Genomic DNA, 19,824 nt, shown 5'->3' on the forward strand with positions numbered 1-19,824 from the left:
TGGAAAGGAGTCTGTCTGGGCCGGCTGTTCTGCCACAGGATGCGCTGGCGTTTGTCTGAGGAGTGACTGGTGCTGAGCTACTGCAAGCAGGGAGCATGGGTCTGTTTCCAGCCACCCGTCCTTCACGTCTCCTGGTCAGCTGCTGGGAGGGGAGGGGCAGGATGCTCATGGCTTGTCTTCAGACTCACTGACAAAGTCAGGAAATGCCTGCCTTCCTCTTGGCCTGTGTCCCGTGTTGGCTTTTTGGTGACCAAGAAACAAAAACCCACTTGAACTTAGCTCAAGAAAGCCTGTATATTGTCATAAAGGCTTTCTCAAAAATGCCTATTAAAAGCATTCTGCAAGGGCAGATGTTAGAAGCATTCTCTTTAAAGTCAGGAGCAAGACAGTTTTTGTTCAGCATTGCCCTGGAGTCTTAGCTCGTGTTTAAAAGAATAAGAAAGAGCCCGGCCGGCGTGGCTCAGTGGTTAGAGTGTTGGCCCTCAGACTAAAGGGCCGCAGGTTCGATTACAATCAAGGGCAACGTACCTTGGTTGCAGGCTCGATCCTGGCCCGTGTCTCTTTCACATCGATGCTTCTCTCTTTCTTTCTCTTCCCCTTCCACTTCCACTCTCTAAAAATCAATGGAAAAATATCCTCAGGTGAGGATTAACAACAACAAAAATAGATAAAAGAATAAGAAAAAAGAAATTACAGGCATAAGAATAAAAAAAAAAGAAGAGGTAAAACTGTCCTAATTTGCAGATGGTAATTGTATGAAACACTGAGACATAGCTAGACAAGTGACTGGGATAACAGGAGCGGTTAGGAAGGTGTATGGAGAGAAGATACAAAAGTCAATTATATTTCTATATATTGGCAATAATGAAAATAGGTATATATGTTTAAAATAAATCTTTTATTTTAGAATATTTTTAGATTTACAGAAAAATTGCAAGGATAGTACAGAGTGGTTCCACAATCTCTCACGCAGTTTTCCCCATTGTTAACATCTGACTTTACTATGGTACGTTAAAGGGGGAAAAATATATATATATATATATATATATATCACCTGTAATAGTAATGAAACTGTAAAGTACCTTGGAACGACTTCAACAATAGATACACAAAGCGGGTGTGCAGAAAATTACAATTTGATTGGAAAGCATCGAGGAAGAATGTTGTGAGCATCCAGCAGCAGCTCACAGACTGGGAGACCGGGCGACTCTCCCGGGCCCCTGACTCCGAGCCCCCGGGTGGGAGCAGCTGTCTCTCCACCTGTTCAGAGGCCCTGCGGTCTCGCCTCTCCACTTCTTCCATGTGCATGTCATCACCCAGCAGAGCACGATTTTTCATAGCCTGACTGGTATTTCTTGTAGAGGAACCCCTTTTCATGCTCCTTTCTGCCTTCGCACCATGCCGCACCCCCTGGGGAATGGCGGGCACCTTCCTAGGACCCTGGGCCCTCCGTGCTCTGCGCTGCCCGGCGAGGTCCTTCACTCACAAGAGGCCCTCTGACTTTACAGGAATAAGGAAGGCCTCAACAATGCCAAAGACATCCTGACCCGCCTGGGAGTGGAGCCGTCCGATGTCGACTGTGTTGCCGTCCAGCACGTGTGTACCATCGTCTCGTTCCGCTCTGCCAACCTGGTGGCTGCAGCGCTGGGCGCCATCTTGAATCGCCTCCGAGATAACAAGGGCATCCCCAGGCTGCGGACCACGGTTGGTGTCGACGGGTCTCTTTACAAGATGCACCCACAGTGAGTCTGCCCTTTGCTGTCATTGGCATCAGTACCCGTCTGGGCTAAGGACCTGCTCCAGAGGTCGGGCTTTTGCACCCAATGGGAGTTTTTTTTTGGTGGATAAGACAGGGCCTGGTTCTGGGCAGAAAGGTCGGGGTCGCCCACTTGGGAAGTGTCCGGCCCTCAGCCATTTCTCCCCAGTGTTGCTTTTGCCCGGCACTGTCCTCTCTCTCATTTCGTGAGCTTTGTTAGTGATTTCTGCAGCTGCCAGGAACACTGGGTGGGATGTGTCTGCATCTTCAGTTCTCTTCCTGGTCCTCATATCATCAGGGACCTTGATCCTCATGGAAGCGTGGGTCTTAGGTGCAGCGCCCACATTCCTGATGTATAAGCTCCTGTGAAAGGCCCTCAGACGTTACCTTTTTAAACGGGCACCTTGCCGACATTTGGCCTCTGAGAGCCAGAGGGAGATGTAAGTTGTAAGTGGTCCCCGCAGATGATGAGGGCCTCGTCCCCGGGCTGCCTTCTTGTCTGTGGGACGCCTCAGCTTCTACAGCCCTCGGAGGCCACTAAGGACATGGCTTTTCCCTTTTAAAAGGCCGGAGGTGAATGCTAAGTCTTCATGCTGAGTTTGAACGATGACTCCCTAGGACATGACTTTTGTGCAGAATCGCAGGTGCTTTTCCCACGGGATATGTGATGTGCAGGTGAAGGGGCCTCGCAGGTGGGTGCTCACCTTCGCACCCAGTTCTAGTGACAGGAAAACGGAGGCTGGCTCACAAGAAGTAGTTATGTGGTGCTGAGGGGATAGGCTTTGAGCCAGTTAGATATTATTATCTGTCAGGGTCATGGTTTTAACTCTTTGTATTTTTCAAGTCTTTACATTTTTTGACATTGAAACGAGCCATCTTGGTGGGGGTTGGAGAGGATTTCTTAGAAAATTTTTAGATAAGGAAGGTTAGAGATTTGCAACGTGACATTTAAAAAGTTTTTTAAATTGTGGTAAAAACACATAATGTATACGTAATTCACTTTCTTAACCAGTGTTGAGAGTACAGTTCAGCAGTATGAAGTACAGTCACGCTGTGGAGCAGCTGCTACCACCAGCCAGCCATCTCCAGAACTCTTCATCTGCAACATCACATTTAACCAGTTAACTGCCATGCATCCGCAATGGAGACCATCCCTGCACACCCCGATATTTTTAATTTAATTGCGTCTATAGACGCTTATGGCGTACAAGGGGTTAAAAAGTAACTGTGGCTAAGTGTTTCTTATCTTAGAAGTAACATATATTCAGTCTAGACACTGGAGATAATTAAAAAAGTTACATAGAGAACAGAAGTCCTTTTTAACCTCGCCCCTGGAGTTGACCGCTGTTAGTATTTCGGGGTTCCCGCTTCCCTGTTTCCTTTGGCAGGCAGCCTTCCCTACTTACAGCAGACCACAGACTCTGGGGAAGTTCTGTGTCCCAGCGAGTCCTGTCCTCAAGTCCTCTTCTAGCCGCTAAAAATGCCCAGACCCTGGGGCGGGGGAACACGTGAAAGTGAAAAGCAGGCGTGATCATCGAGCCCTCGTCCTCATGCCAGTCACTGATCTAAGTGTTTAATGAACGCCTTTAGTTCCCGCACATCGCTGGCAGCCAGACACTGTCATCCTCTGAACTCCAAGGTTCGGGCAGGCCCGCGGCCCCGATGGGGAGGTGCCGGGCTCACCATGCACTCTCCTCATCTCACGCCAGCTCTGGGCTCTGAGCACTATGCTGTCTCTCCTCTTCGTGGTGGAGGACAAGATCCTTTGTGGACCCTGAATGTCCATATCCGATGCTCGTGTGATAATGAGAACCCTCTCCTTTTCGTGTGTGACTATGAGTGATTTTGTCTTTCTTTTCCGCTTGTCCGCATTTAACTTTTCTACAGCGGGTGTGTATGACTTGTTAATGAGAAGAGCCAGTGTAGAAAATGGAATGAAAGTGTGAGAAAAGAAAGAGAGGGGGTTCAGGAGGTTCCTGAGAGATGGCTCAGTCCAGCTCTTGTGCCCCCCGCCCCTCCCTTCCAGGTATTCTCGACGTTTCCACAAGACCCTGAGGCGCTTGGTGCCCGACTGCGATGTGCGTTTCCTCCTCTCGGAGAGTGGCAGCGGCAAGGGGGCAGCCATGGTGACCGCGGTGGCCTACCGCCTGGCTGAGCAGCACCGGCAGATAGAGGAGACCCTGGCGCACTTCCGCCTCACCAAGGAGATGCTGCTGGAGGTGAAGAAGAGGATGCGGGCCGAGATGGAGATGGGGCTGAAGAAGAAGACCAACGATAAGGCCGTGGTGAAGATGCTGCCCTCCTTCGTCCGCAGCACTCCCGATGGGACCGGTGAGGCCTCTGCTGGGGCCCACGTGCCCTCCTGCTTCTCACACCAATGACCAAGGCACAGCGGGCAGCAGGGAGGTTGGCTTCTCCGGCGGGTGCATTGGCACTGGCGTTGCATGATTTTGGCATGAGCCAGAAACTCACTCACACTCTCTTTTTCGTTTTTATCGCTGACTTGCCCGTGTGTGGCTCAGGGCAGTGGACTTCCCTGGTTGGGCCTCCTGGGCAGGCGCCTTCTCTAAAACCACAGCCTGCTGGGAATTACAAAGGGTTCTTCCATGAACCGAGCTGGGCACACCCTGCTCCCCGAGATGCTATAGGTTGTCTCACAAACACGGTAAACCGGTAGGATAAACACCCACGCACCCCTCCTAAGCCCTGATGGTGTGCATGAGGCAGACAGGCCTAGGGATTGTCACACCCAGGCAGATTGGAAAACAGCGGTCAGCCCTTAACCGTTGGAGCTGACCACTGTGGGGACTCTAAAGGGCTTCCAGTGGGTCCTTGGAGTAATGAATGTGTGTGACGTGAATATGTCCCACGTGTAAGTTACTTTATATCATTGCATTGGAAACCACTCTAAACCTAGTGACTTAACACAGCAACCATTCATTATTGCCTATGAGTCTGTGGGTCAGCAGTTTATGGTGGCTCCTCCGGGCCAGACTCGGCTGATCTTCGCTGGACTCACTCATGTGTCCGCAGTCACTGGTGGGTCAGCTGAGGGGCCTCCCTCACATGTCGAGCAGTTGGTTAGCAGCAGCTGGGGTGCAGGAGAGCCTGGCCATGTGTGTCACCCTCCAGCGGGCCACAGGGCTTGTTCATGCGGTAGCAGCAGGGTCCACAAGGGAGAGGGAAGACTTTGAAGCCTCTTGGAGGCCTGGGCTGGGATTGGCTCAGCTTGGCTTCTGCCACACTGTTGGCCAAAGCAAGTCATTGGCCAGGCCAGATCCAAGGGGAGGAGAAACAGACTCCACCTTTTAACGGGAAGAACTGCAGTCACTTTGTAAAGCAGCAAGTGAACAGGGAGGGGAATGATGGTGGCCATGTCTGCAGGCACCGTACACACTGACAGATGTTATTAATCTTCGTGTGAGGTTTCCCATAATGAGGTTGTTGTCAGGCTTTTCAGTAACCCTGGTGAAGTTTGTTTGTTGTGAAGATTGGTTCATCTGTGGGGCCTTCTGTCCTGTAGTGTGGCTCACAGGTTGTGGTGGTCCCTGAGTGAGTGGCCACCTCTCTCTCAGCCTGAGCTGTGTGCTGGAGGAGAGACTTATAGCTCCTCCCCTTTATTTAATATGGGGGTTTTCCCCTTGAAAGCCTGGAGTCTTAGGGTCACTGGCTGCCAGGAGGCATTTGGCTGTTTTTGAGATTCTTTCTGTTCTTGACTACAACAGAGCATGGTGACTTCTTGGCCCTGGATCTTGGAGGAACGAATTTCCGCGTCCTGCTGGTGAAAATCCGTAGTGGGAAAAAGAGAACGGTGGAAATGCACAACAAGATCTATGCCATTCCCATCGAAATCATGCAGGGCACGGGGGAGGAGGTGAGACGGTTTTGCTTCTACACCACCGTGGTGTGTCTGTGTCACACGGCCGGTGGCAGTGGTGGTCCCCAACACCTGCCATGTGATGCCTGCAGCCGTGCAGGTGTCCTTGTGGCGCGAAAGCAGCAGGCACTTCAGCCATGCCGGGCTTACGATGCTCAGGGGGTCCCGGAGAGGGGGGCGTGCTCTGACGTGTGTATGTCTGTGTGTGCGTCCGTGTACATTTGTACGAGTGCATTGAAAGTATGAAACCAGAGGACGCACGTGTGATCCGCTCTTTCCTCCTAAAGCTGTTTGACCACATCGTCTCCTGCATCTCCGACTTCCTGGACTACATGGGGATCAAAGGCCCCCGAATGCCTCTGGGCTTCACCTTCTCGTTTCCTTGCAAGCAGACGAGCTTGGATGCGGTGAGTGAGTCAGACACGGGGCAGCACTGACTGTCCGCTGGCCAGTGCGAGCTGGCTCTGGGGGCCTCCTCCAGCCTCACTGTCATTCCTCAATGTCCGCACGGCCCAGATGGCACAGTCGGTGGGTGACCCAGGCTCTATGCCACACCCTCCAGGACATCTTCAGACTCTTATCATTTAAAGCATTTACCTTTGCGGGGAAGTATTTTGTCCTTCAGACAAAAAGAACCGCACCTTCCTCTGTGTTCCCTGTTCCTTCTAGTGTTGTCCGATTATAGCACCTCCTACAGTTATTAGTGATTGTGTCTTTTCTGTTGTGTTTATGCTTCTTGAGTGAGGACCTTTGTTTCCCACACGCCTTTGCACAGAGAGCTATCAGAAGAAATACTTGATAAATGTTCAATAAATAGGATGGAACAGGGTCAACATGGAAATGTTCAATGAATGGGATGGAAATGGGTTTAAGGCCACGACTGCATGGGGTCAGTGCTGAGCACCTGCTGAGTACTAATAACTGGGTGGAGCTGAAGGTCACAGTGTCTGTCCTCAGGAAGCCTGCAGTCCCAAGGAGCCCGGCCTCCCAGCAGCCCAGCACTGTGCCAGGGGTGGTCAGTAGGTAGGCCATGTTCTGTGCAGAGGGGACCTATTTTGCAGAGTCACAGAGGCAAGACCAAGCCTGCCTTGCAGAAAGAGCCACAGTGCCGCTGTGTGTCACAGGTGATGCGTGGCTAGGGTGGAGGCCCTGAGGGGACCTTACATCACACTTGGCCTTGGGTCAAGCTTTGAAGCGTATGATGGGCAGAACTAGGGAAGCTGGGTCGGGCACCTGCCTCTGGAAGCCAGTTAATGCAGTGACAGTGCTGACTTGGGGTTTTTGTCCTCTTAAGGCCTGTTAGGTGCCAGCAGTTGGATCCATATAAGCTTGTTTTGCAGTTCACTTACACACCCACCAGCTGCATCACTACAGTCCAATCGGTTTTACTTTCGGTAGTAGCAGTGCTGCTAAAAATGTGCATTTCTCCACTTAGGTTGTTGGCAGACTGTTCTTCAGGGGAACTAGTTGGTTATATCAGGGGCAGCACCTTTAACATTCTATGCCTCAGTTTCTCCATCTGTGGAATGGGGATTGTAAACTGACTGCTGTGAGGATGGTGAGGAGGAGTCGGGCCTGTGGAGGACTATCAGATTTTATTGGTTTGCGCCTCAGTTTCCCCAGCATAGTCTCGCTGTACATTCTCAGCAGGTGTTTACTCAGGAAGGAATGGGGTTTTGTGCTGTGAATTCTCAGCACATAGTGACTCAGGAAGGAAAGGAATTTTGTGTTCTGCCCCTAGAGGTTAATTTCACAGGACTCTCCTGGTGCCTTTCCTGTTTCAGGGAATCTTGATCACCTGGACGAAGGGGTTTAAGGCAACCGACTGCGTGGGGCACGACGTAGCCACCTTACTACGGGACGCGGTAAAAAGGAGAGAGGTAACTATGACAAAGATGTTTTTAAACATTTTTACTGTGCTTTTGGGTTCTAAGAATCCTACTTGCTGATCGTAAAGAACTCAAACAATCCAGAGGCACATGGCCTGGTAGGAAGTTCCCCCAACACTCGGCAGTAAAACAGAGGTGAACAGTTTTGAGTTGTTAAAGGATAGTTTGCTTGAAAAGCTAAAATCACAACTCTCCTACAAAGAGCCTGGCACTCCTGTCAGACCTGGTGTTCTCCTGTTGGACACAACAGTCTCACAGAACACAAACATCGTCACAGCCACTGGTGACCGCCATGGGACCGGGCAGGATGGGCGTGTACCTCCATCACGGCAAGCTCAGCACACATGCAAAGAACTGCCCTGCTTCCCCCACAGCCTCCAACCCAGAACAAAGCCCCCCTTCTCTGACCCCTCCCTGAAGCCATCCACCCGGGCTCAAATCCTAGAAGAAGGGCTGACACACTGAGACGCCCCACGGGAGGTGTTCTCTCGGGTTGCAACCAATCAGGAGTCTAGCTCTGTTCCACCACAGCTGTGTTTCTGTTGGCCTCTGGCTGGAGAACATGGACAAAATAGAAAATGAAAAATTCCAGAGATTTTATTTAACTTGTTAATTAATCAGGGAATCAGTAAGAAGTTAATAAAAACAACAACACATCAGTTTAAACATTTCCAGCTTCAAAGAGCAGACAAATAAATACCTAGATGACCAGGAAGACTGAAATGAATGGGTGTGCAGGAGGGACCGGTTGCACCTGAAGGGTATGCTAGCCAGCAGCTAGTATGTCATTGAGAAGAAACCCGATGATCTATTTTTGCCCATTTCACAACTCAATGTTAGTTTTCCCCCAACTTACTTTCCATGCACATACCAACACACACTTTTTAAAATTGTAATCATACCACATATGCTATATAACAAGTTGCTTTTTTAAATTTAATAGGAAGCAGACATCTTTTCATGGCTGCATTGGGTATATTTTCTTGACCACTGTGGGGACTCTAAAGGGCTTCTTGGGTGGGTCCTTGGAGTAATGAATGTGTGTGTGACATGAATATGTCCCACATGTAAGTTACTTTATATTATTGCATTGGAAACCACTCTAAACTTAGTGACTTAACACAACAAGTCCCAGTCCTTCTGAACCATGGTTTCCACAGCTCCTTTTGATCTATTTCTGGGTGGTTTCTCATTCTGGCTCATGCAAGTCATGCAGTAAATACCCTTGTGCATGTACCTTTGTGTACCTGCATGGCTATTTCTGAAAGACAGATTCTGAGAAGTGGGTTTGGTCTTTGTATTTTGCCCTCTGAAAGGCTATAAGGCTTTAAACTCCAAGAGAAAGAGCTTTTGGGCTAAGTCCCTCGCCTTTTATCCTTTCGACAATTCCCCCAGGCCGCCTCTCTAATAATACTTCCTTTCTTTAGATCTTAAACTGTAGCTACATCATTAATAGGAGGTGTTCAGTCAGTGAAGAGCATTTGAGTGCCTTTTACGGGCTGGCGAGAAAACTGTTTCAGGTGATGCTCCAGGAGCTTTCGGACTAGTGCAGCCCAGTGAGCCTGCGGAATTCCGCCAGGCAGTGCGTCCCTCCCTAAAGCTCACGCCGTGTCTGTTTCTCTCCCCAGGAATTTGAGCTGGACGTGGTGGCTGTGGTCAACGACACGGTGGGCACCATGATGACTTGTGCTTATGAGGACCCCAACTGTGAGGTTGGACTCATCGTAGGTGGGTGCCCTGGAAGGTCTCTCTCCTCGGGGATAAGGAAGGCTGGGTTTTCCTGTTTTGTGGGGCCTTGAACCAGCAGCTCAGCCCTCTGTGTGAGACCGTATCTGTCAGTCCTGTCCCCTTACCACCTCCAGAGTTTTATCCTTGACCAAGGCTACAGAACCCTGCAGGGGCTCCCTCCCCAGCACCTACCATGTTGATAGTGACCAGACTGTCAAGAGCAGAGCTTTCCAGGGATGAGGTCTCACGTGGCTCACGTGGCCGGGTGGATGGGGTGGGAGCACGGGAGCTGGTATGGAGACACTCCAGGCAGGTGTTGTCAGCCTGTGGCTGGGAAGGAAGAGGCAGGCTCCTCTGGCTTGACCGTGGGAAAGAGCTGGAGAGTAGTCTTGGGTGCCAGCAGCCACTGTTTGTGAGCAGTCCCAGCCCCTGAAGTGGGTGGAGAAGGGTCATCTGCTGGCTTTGCAGGTTGTCCCCTTATAGCTCAAGCACATTAGGGGCTTGGGCCTTAGGAGCACTGATTCCGGAAGCATACTGATTTGGGCTCTGGGAAAACCACTTGTCTAATTGGACCTGCTCCTGGTGTCAGGGGATGCTGGGAAAAGAACCCTGTTTCTTAGCCAACATCTGCAGACCTGACGTGGACAGGGAGGGAGTGCTTTGCTGCATGGGCCTTTCACTGAGGGCTGGGATGGAGATGGGAAAAGCCCAGCCAGCTGCCCTGGGTGCCAGCGAGGCCTTTTTATTTGTTGAACCACTTTGGGCTCCTGTGGAAATTCAAAGAAGTGGGGAGCAGCTCCAGGTGAAAGGTTTCTGGGGGCCTGGCTTTGGGGCTCTTTGTTTCTTCCTTTCCTTTACAAAGCTTTCTCCACCCAACCCCTCCCTCTCTTCTTTATGAATGGGCTTGGGCGTGAAATGCAAAGCCAGAGTGACACAGCACATTCTCCACTTCCAGGTCAGGCCTCACCTTCCTGCCTGGGGGTCAGGGCAGCCCCGGTAGCTGTTCCTGGCAGGAGAGGTGGGTGGGGTTGGGGGTTCTCCACAGCTCCAGCTGCATGCAAAGCCACATTTTACTTCCCTGCTCATCGATCTCTCTTCTCAGAACTCGCAGGGGCAAAATGTATGGTTTTCATGGTCTGGCCTTCTTTGCACCCACTTCCATTTCTCAGTTTTACACTTTAGGTGAAAGGGAGCTGAGAACATGAAAATAATCCAGTTACACAGCCAGAGGCTTGTGAATTCTGCTTCAGGTATGGCACCGACCAAAGCCCTTTTGGTCTAGCCAGTGGGGATGCCCTTGCGTTCCCTCATGTTGAAAGTTTAGCTGTATCTGCATTCTGCCTGGTTGATGGTGCTCCAGGGCCTTGCTACTCAAAGTGTGGTCCATGGGACAGCAGCCTCCGCACCACCTGCGGGAGTGTCAGAAATGCAGAGTCTCAGGCCCCACCCCAGGCCTGAATTGAAATCTGCATCCTAACTAGCAGGCTTTCCAGGCAATTCAGGAGCATATTTAAAATACCTTTACTGAGGCCTCCTTGGTTAGTTGGTTGGTTTTTGTTTGTTTAATCCTCACCTGCGGACATGCTTAGAGAGAGGAAGGGAGAGTAAGAGAAAAATAAACATTGGTCTGTTGTCTTCCAATCAGGGATTGAACAAAACCCAGGTTTGTGTCCTGCCTGGGAATCAAACTGGCAACCTTTTGGTGCAAAGGACGATGCTCATCCAACTGAGCCAGTCCGGTTGGTTGGTTGGTTTTTAAATTTCCAGTCCATTCACTGAGACAAGGCCAATGACCACAAGCTTGGCTATCATGGCAATTAAAAGTCTGTGAAAGTTTTCAATGACTTCCTCTCAATTTCTCTACTTAACTCCTCATGGATGAGGACAGCAAACAGTTTGTGGTCCCACTGGGTCCTTGGGGGGCCACAGTCTGAGTTGCCTGCTTTGGGGCAGTTCAGAGATGGATATCAGAGGCTCCCGAGCCCCTGGAATCTATTGGTCATATTGTGTGTGTACAGCGTGTGGTGCACCCAGGGAAAAGGTCCTCAGGAGAATCGTCAGATTTTCAACAAGGTCTGTGGTACCAAAGTGGTGAGGGATCACCACTTTACAAAGGCACCCTTGAAATGCTCAGGACAATGTCCTCCAGTGTCTCACTGTGGGCTTCACTCTGGAACACGTAGGAGAGGTTACTGAGCAGCCATAGTCCATGACCATCTTTGCTAAGAAAAGATAAGTGGCCCTAGCCGATTTGGCTCAGTGGATAGAGCACTGGTCCTCGGGTTAAAGGGTCCCGGGTTCGATTCTGGTCAAGGACATGTACCTCGGTTGTAGGCTCAATCCCGGCCAGGTCAGGGCACATGCCGGAGGTAACCAATCAATGTGTCTCTCTCACATTGATGTTTCTCTCTCTCTGCCTCTCCCCCTCCCTTCTACTCTCTCGAAAAGTCTATGGAAAAATATCCTCGGATGAGGATTAACAACAACAACAACAACAAAAGAAGAAAAGATAAGTGGACATCTATAGTATAATAGTAGACAACCCCCTAATATTGTGAGTGTGTGTGAAGAGAGAGGAAGAGGGAGCAGGAGTGGGAGAGAGAAATATCCTTCCAATCTAAATAAAGCCTAAATGTCCACTATTGAAGATACATCCCTTTATTGTAAGACCATCTTCTATTAAAATAAATACAGTCCTGTATGCCTGGACAGGAAACAGGAGGCTCTTGGTATTGATGTCTTTGTACAAAGTGAGTTAATCAAATGCTCTGGATGGTTTAGATCTGACTCTCCTTTTATATTTTGAGGTTTTTCTGGAAAACTTTGGGAAAGTGACGCTATTACTTTGTTCATCTCAAAAACGCACTCCTTTCTGGAACCCCTGGCCCCGGCCTAGTTGCATGGCTAATTATTTTCCTCTCGTGTATTGCAGGGACTGGCAGCAATGCCTGCTACATGGAAGAGATGAAGAACGTGGAGATGCTGGAGGGGAACGAGGGGCGGATGTGTATCAACATGGAGTGGGGCGCTTTTGGGGACAACGGGTGTCTGGATGATATCAGAACAAACTACGACATCCTGGTGGATGAATACTCTCTAAACTCTGGGAAACAGAGGTAATTCTGCTTGTTGGAGGAGACGCATAAGGGGGTCAGGACAGGGAGGACATTCTGCCTGTTACAATCAAAGACTCTTCTAGTAGGAGCGGGATCTACACAGAGGCTTGGAGATCGGGCCCTCCCTCGGGTGTCCTCCTGACCTTGGCTTTTGGCCCAAGGAGAGCAGGAACGGGGAGGGGCCCCCAACATGCTACAACAGGGCCCCGGTTGATGTCCTCTCCAGGTGCCTCTGGGGACAGGGTGGGGTGGCCACACCATTTCCCATCAGTGACCGTGTTCATCCTGGAGCATTGTAGCCTTCCTCTTGGTCAGTAGGTTTTGTCTTGTTTAGTGGAAGTAGAGCACACTTGACCTGCAGTTGTCAAAGGGCAAGGGAAATTCAGACCTGCCAGTGGGGGTGCGGGTGGGGGTGGGGTGGAGTGGGGGCCTTCTGGTTGGGGGTGAGGCCGAGGCGCAGTGCAATTGTTCCTTCCCGTAGGGACCTCCTGCACCTCCTAGTGGCTGTTGGGAGCTTTTCAGCTTGGGTCTCAGGAGCCCTCCCTGAGATGGCAGTGTCCCCAGCATAGAGACAGGTGACTTATGTCTCAGTTCCCAGGATTCAGCACCCTCTGCCATCAGCAGGATGTGTGGGTCTCAGCTGTATCTGTAGGAGCAGAACGAAGGGCTGGGTAATACCTCCCAAAATGTAAGTTGTTCTCTAGGCCACCCTCAAGATTTTTGCCTTCTCCAAAGACCACGTATGCTATTAATGTTTTTCTGTAATTCAGCCTATATTCTTTACTTAAACATAATGAGGGAGGACGAAAACCCCAGAAAACTCAATATTACCATAAATAGATGGTAATCATAAAGTGAAAAACTTTATTTAATTCTAGCTACTGTTGCCTACCAAAGGCTCTAAAGCAGTGGTTCTCAACCTTCCTAATGCCGCGACCCTTTAATACAGTTCCTCATGTTGTGGTGACCCCCAACCATTAAATTATTTTCGTTGCTACTTCATAACTGTAATTTTGCTACTGTTATGAATCGTAATGTAAATATCTGTGTTTTCTGATGGTCTTAGGCGACCCTGCTAGCAGTTCTCAACCTGTGGGTCGCGAACGAAAATAATTTTATGGTTGGGGGTCACCACAACATGAGGAACGGTATTAAGGCTTTAAAAAGGTTGAGAACCACTGCCTAAACAAAGACCCCCTTTGCTAAAAGAGATCAGCAGGGGCTGGAAGGGGTGAAAGCCATATCAGCCCCTAACTGAGAAGGTCTTCTTGATGGAATGAAAGGACTGGATGGGAACTGATCATAATAGCACCATTTCTTTTTTTTTTTTTTTTCCTGTGGACTACCTGAAATCTGGAGTATCCAGGTTACTCTGCCCAGAGTATCCAGATTTCCCAGCTTGGAGACGCTGGGATTGGGTGCGTGTCATGGACGCATTTAAATCCTCTGTCATTTCTTGAGGCCCTTGCACGTGGAGAAGGCAGGAAATAAAACCCCAGGAGCAGCCGTTAGGAGTGCTGTGCTGCCTGAATCCTCCAGCCAGCATGGCGTCACCGGCTCTGCCCGGTGCTTGACCAAGCACTCTGGGTTTTTGCAGAACCTTCCAACACTCTAGTCCAGCCGTGGGCAAACTACGGCCCGCGGGCCGGATCCGGCTGTTCTATCCGGTTCTCTTGCTCTCCCCTCCGCTCCTTTACTTTGAATTTATATTAGTTCACACAAACACTCCATCCATGCTTTTGTTCCGGCCCTCCGGTCCAGTTTAAGAACCCATTGTGGCCCTCGAGTCAAAAAGTTTGCCCACCCCTGTCTAAGAGGAAGTTTCCCCTCATTTTCTTCTTGTCCCTTTAAGACTCAGCCGTTTGCTTATTGTGCAGATATTTATTGAGCCCTTGACAGAGAGCCTAGCGCTGTGCTGTGCCAGGCCCTTGGAGTCAGAGCCGAACAAGGCACACATGGTCCACCTTCTCGAGGCTTGGCTGCAGGGATGAGCGTCAGTGGGCCTGTGTGCCTTATGAAGGACAAGGGAGGGGCACGGGGTCCGAGATCTGCAGATACAACCTGGTCTAGGCGGGGGGCAGTTAGGCCTCTGGAGAAGGGACATTGGAGCTGAGAGCTGGAATGGGATTTTTCAGGCAAAGGCAGGAAGTTAGGTGAGGAGGGAGGTGCTCCAGCACTTAGACACGAGTGCTGGTGGTTTCATTTCTGATCCCGGCGAGGGTTAAGGATGCCTCCGTCCTTCCTGGCCTCACGCTCTGCCTCTGCTGGGAGCACCGGGCTCGGGGTGTGGATTGGTGATGCCCTGGATGGGCAGTCAGACACCCAGGGTGACTGTGAGACTGAAGGCTTCGCAGACACCCTCCTCCTGTTTCAGGTATGAGAAGATGATCAGTGGCATGTACCTGGGTGAAATTGTCCGCAACATCTTGCTCGACTTCACCAAGAAGGGATTCCTCTTCCGAGGGAAGATCTCTGAGCCGCTGAAGACGCGGGGCATCTTTCAGACCAAGTATCTCTCTCAGATTGAGAGGTGAGTGGGGAGGGGCTTTCCTGAAGGGCCTGTTAGAGGTCGACCTGACCAGGAGGTCACCAGGCACCATTTGTGAGATTTTTTTCCTTCTATCATTTTATTATAAATGACTTTCCTCTTATTTGTCATTTATGTTGGGGCATGATATTTGTTTGAAGTTATGTGTGTAAATAGGTTATATGGACTCAGTTTCAGGATCGTGAAGATGTATTACAAATATCTGAGTTGAAGGGACCTTGAGTCCTTTAGAGCCCAGCACCATTGGTCCAGCCCCACCCTCATGCCATCTGAGTGGCAGCTGCGATCGAATAGCTTGCCCACCCCGTATGCATGCCCCACAGCAAGCTGCCTCTGCCTTCCTCCCATTTTTCTCATATAAGCATTTCATCTCTGCTTTTGCCATCTTTCATGGTGAGAGAAGGTGAAAGTGGTCTGCAAAAGCAAAACAAAAACAAAACAAAACAAAAAAACAGGTGTGCAAAAACTACCTGTCTTTACAGTGGTCACAATAGCAACACTAGTATTGGCTCTGCTGGAGCCTGCTCACTGCTTTCTCCCACGCCTGTGTAGCGGGGGGTTGGGGGAACTTCCCCCTACCCGCCTTGGTTCTCTTAGCTCGTCTAATAATTAAATCTACATGACACAGATAAACAAGACAACATAAACTTCACTACGTATGTATGAATGGGAACTCTGCATATATGAGAAGGTCAGAAACAAAAAGTTATAATGAAGTATATGAGAAATCATAAAGAAAAAATGGCCAAATTTTACTAATAGCTTCTATAAGATAAATCAGTAGTCAAACTTATAAGGCAAACAACAAACGTTTGAACAAAGGAAACCATTTGCATTGCATGTGATAAGGTGCGAGTGTGGCACAGTTCACGAGAGCTTGATCAGGTCTGGTCTTGAGATCTGCTCTGTCCCCCTGGCTGTGTGCTTTGAGTGAGTTGCTCACTTTCTCCCAGGCTCAGTTTTCTCGTCTCTAAAATGGGAATGATATGACATATATTGGTTGGTCTGTATGAAGAGGAAACGTGGTAATGTATGTAAAGCACCTGTCACACAGTAAGTCCTCACACAGGGCTGGCTGCTCTTATCACCGACATAGTCATCATCATCTCTTTCAATTTAATAAGAATGAGACAAATATCCCAGGAGAATAAGTCTTGACATGATAGTTCATATGGCCAATAAACAAATGAAGAAAAAGTAAAAAAGGTCATCCTCACTAATAGAGAAGAATGCAGGTGAAACCACAGTGTGATGCCATTCTTACCAAATTGTCAAGTGTTTTAAAAAGGGATCCTTTCCGTGGGGGACAAGGACAGCCAAGCACTCTGCTGCAGAGGGCGTAAAGTGATGCAACTTTCTGAAAGGCGCTTGGCAATATGTATCAAAGATTTACAAATAGGAAACTTCATTAGAATGTTACTTCCGTCCTGGCTGGTTGCTCAGTGGTTAGAGCATCGGCCCATGCACCACAGGGTCTCAGGTTTGATTCTCAGACAAGGGCATGTACCTGGGTTGTAGATTCTATCCCCGGTCCCTGGGGTGCGTCCTGAAGGCATCTAATTGATGTGTCTCTCTCACATCGATATTTTTCTCTCTGTCTCTCTCCCTTCTCCCTCCCTCTCTTTCTAAAAAAATCAATGGAAAAAATATCCTTGTGTGAGGATTAACAAACAAACAAAAAGTATGTTACTTCATAATAGCAGAAAATTAGATTACAAAAAACTTAAATTTCTCTAAACTGGCTAAATAAGTTTGGTGCATCCCAGAATGGAATGCTCTGGCAGCCGTTTTCAAACCTGTTCTTAGGTGAGGAGGCGGGAAATTGCTCAGACATGTGAAGTAGGAAAAAAAGCAATAAAGAAAGCCACTTGTAAAGGACAAGCCCGTGGTGCATAAGAACAAAGGACATTGTTTAAAGATATTCAGGAAAAATAGATTGGGAGGAAATATATTAAAATGTTAATAGCATTTCCCCCAGTGTTGGGATTGTGGATGGCTTTCATTTTCCAATATTTATTTCTCTAGATTTGCCAGGTTTCCTACAATTTAACAGGTAGTACTTTGGGGGATCATTTAAAAATTTACAAATAAATGTTACTTTGATGGGGAAAAACCCCCATGACCTATTCATGGGTCAGTACAGTGAGTCGGCTCCCAGGCTGGGCTCATGGGTCATGCATGCTTCATGGAGCCTCCTGCTTTTGTTCCCAGTGACCGATTAGCGCTGCTCCAGGTCCGGGCCATCCTCCAGCAGCTGGGCCTGAATAGCACCTGCGACGACAGTATCCTCGTCAAGACCGTGTGCGGGGTGGTGTCCAAGAGGGCCGCGCAGCTGTGTGGTGCAGGCATGGCTGCCGTGGTGGATAAGATCCGAGAAAACAGAGGGCTGGACCATCTCAATGTGACCGTGGGGGTCGATGGAACTCTGTACAAGCTTCATCCGCAGTGAGTGGGCTTCCAGTTGGGATGGGCAGAGCTCCCTGGGCTGCGAGGTCCTTTGATGGTTATGGGGCATCGGGATGTGATTCCCACCAGGAAAATGCCTCACCTGACGGCTGTGCGCTCAGGGACTGGGGCTGGTCTGGGATGAGGTCGTGGACTGCTCTGAAGTTTAACTGCGAAGCGCTTTACCTGGCCAGCTCACACCAGGGTCATGGCGAGTCCCTCTCCCTGCTCCTCCTGGGCCCATTTAGGTCGGGCCCATTTAGAGTCCAGGTGGGGAGCGGGAAAGGAGGGAGAGAGGGGTGTGGGCCTCCCCATCAGCCTGGTTAGCTGCAGCCTGGCCAGGAGGCTATTTGGTAAGTGGGGAGAAGGAGTGAAGGAAAGGGGGAGGAGGGCTCATTGTCTTGTTCATCTGCTAAATCAGAGCTTGTCAGGAGACACAGGGGCAGTGTTGGCTCTGGGCTTGTAGCAGGGAGGGGGCTGGGGAGGAACTTCTTTCGGTCAAGAGTCCGACACCTCATCTGCTCTTTGTGCCAAGCATGTTCCAAAACTTGGCTCTTATGAACAGTGACCATACAATTTACTGTCTGAGCTCCTGGATACTTTTGTCAGCGAAGTGAGTGCTATTAATAATTACACCGGGACCATCCCAGGTAAACCAGGCCATAACGTCACCCTACTTAAAGGCAATGTTACCCAACTCCTTGTAGACATTACCTGCTTACCTCATGGCCATGGCTGGGGATGGACCCGTCTCTCCACCTTAATAACTATCCTCTTCCCCACCTGAGATAACACCCAGGTGTGGTTTAGAGCTAGGCTTTGGAGCCATACACACCTGGATTTAATCCTGGCACCATCATTTGGAAGCTGTGTTCAATTGTTCAGTCTTGCCAAGTCTCATCTTCCTCATGGGATAATGGCTGCTGGCAGGACTGGAAATTATGTCTATAAAGTGTAGGTAAATGGTAGGTGTTTAGCAAAGGGCAGTCCATGTTACCTCTGAGAGCCCCGATGTCCTGAGCATCCTCAGTCTGGTCTAGCTCATTTTCAACAAAAAATGCAAGAACCTTGAGTCGCCTCTCATTTAGAGATTATCCTTCACTAGTAGGCCTCCCACTGGTGGCTTCTGGTGCTGGGCTGTAGCTGGCAATGGGCTGGGGGTCAGAGGGCTGCAGCTGTGGGTAGATGATGTCATGCCCATGGAGGCCCTCACACAGTTCTTGGTTTTTGGTCCCCTAGGAACCTCAAGGTGTGTCTTTGAGGACAGGCGTGTCTCAGTGTATTCCTCATGCCCTGGCCCTTGTATGCTGTACAGAGTAGTTTGGTTTTGGATTCTCAGCTGAGAACTGTAATGATAGGATTGACTGTAAATCCACCTGCCATTCTCAATAAGCCACAGCTTCTGCTAAATAGCCCCTCCTGTCTTGTTTGCCCTCATTATTAGGGTCCTTTAGCATCTTCAGGTGGGTCCACCGTCTCTTCTCTTCTTACCCTACCTACCCTTTTCTTCTCTTTTTTAGCTTCTCCAGAATCATGCACCAAACCGTGAAGGAACTGTCACCAAAGTGTAACGTGTCCTTCCTCCTGTCCGAAGATGGTAGTGGCAAGGGGGCTGCCCTCATCACGGCAGTGGGTGTCCGGCTCCGGGACGAAGCGGGCAGCTAAGAGCCCCGGACCCCAGCCTGCTGCCCTTCCAACACTTACTTCTCTCTCCAAGCGGCAACCCCCAATCTCCCAGCGAGTGGAGCTGGGAGACGCCAGCACCAGAGCCCGCCACTGCCACAGCGGGAGGAGAGCAAAAGCCGACCACTGGCGCCTAACATAGGGTACAAGATCGAGTGTGTGCTGTTGATAATACCTCTCACCTCCGGGCCCTCCTCACCTGCCCTGCCACTCTGCATGAGTTGATTTCACCCTGGCCGTCTGTTCCCCACGTGTGAAGTGTCGTGGCGTCTGTTCTAATTTATGCATTCGCCCAACATTATTTATTGGCCTGAGATGAAAAGTCACACCGTGTGAAAGGCCTCATGGGCGTCTGCAGCCCCGTCCTTGGGGATGAACCCCCGTGTGAAATGTATTATCACCAGCAGACACTGCCTGCGCTCCGCCCAAGGGCGCTCGCCGCCTCCTCCCGTCCCAGCACCCACTGCTGTCTGGCCTCCCAAGGTTCCTGTCTGGGCGTGTCCACGCCACTGGGTTGTGTTTGTGGGCCTGGTCGTAGCCACATTGGGACTGTCTTGCGTTCTGTCTGGGGGGGAGGTGGGCGGTCCTGTGGCAAAGTGTCTTGTCTCCTGTGTAGAAGGAACCAACAAACAGTGCCCTCATTGGCATTCCCATCGCTTCTGTGAGCCATGTCGTGTGACCTAGTAAACTTTGTACCAATTCAGAGATCCGAGTGCTGCTTGATGGCCGGGGACCGGGGGGGGGACATGGATGCGGCGAAAACCAACCCTGGGGATTTTTGT

The 19,824-nt window shown here is 50.0% G+C and overlaps 1 protein-coding gene across 1 annotated transcript in view; it reads left to right on the plus strand.

The window, feature by feature from the left end:
- The window catches only part of HK1 (hexokinase 1), a 61,395-nt gene extending 41,648 nt beyond the window's left edge, over positions 1-19,747 (plus strand). The window contains exons 9-18 of the mRNA XM_080688006.1: positions 1,509-1,742; positions 3,783-4,087; positions 5,482-5,630; positions 5,921-6,040; positions 7,418-7,513; positions 9,151-9,250; positions 12,183-12,366; positions 14,741-14,896; positions 17,126-17,359; positions 18,880-19,747. Coding sequence (XP_080544132.1) covers positions 1,509-1,742; positions 3,783-4,087; positions 5,482-5,630; positions 5,921-6,040; positions 7,418-7,513; positions 9,151-9,250; positions 12,183-12,366; positions 14,741-14,896; positions 17,126-17,359; positions 18,880-19,024 — 1,723 coding nt within the window. The 3' untranslated portion in view covers positions 19,025-19,747. The remainder of the gene's footprint in view (positions 1-1,508; positions 1,743-3,782; positions 4,088-5,481; positions 5,631-5,920; positions 6,041-7,417; positions 7,514-9,150; positions 9,251-12,182; positions 12,367-14,740; positions 14,897-17,125; positions 17,360-18,879) is intronic.
- The last annotated feature ends 77 nt before the right edge of the window (positions 19,748-19,824 follow it).

This window comes from Plecotus auritus (assembly GCF_963455305.1).
Source record: "Plecotus auritus genome assembly, chromosome: 9".
NCBI lineage: Eukaryota > Metazoa > Chordata > Mammalia > Chiroptera > Vespertilionidae > Plecotus > Plecotus auritus.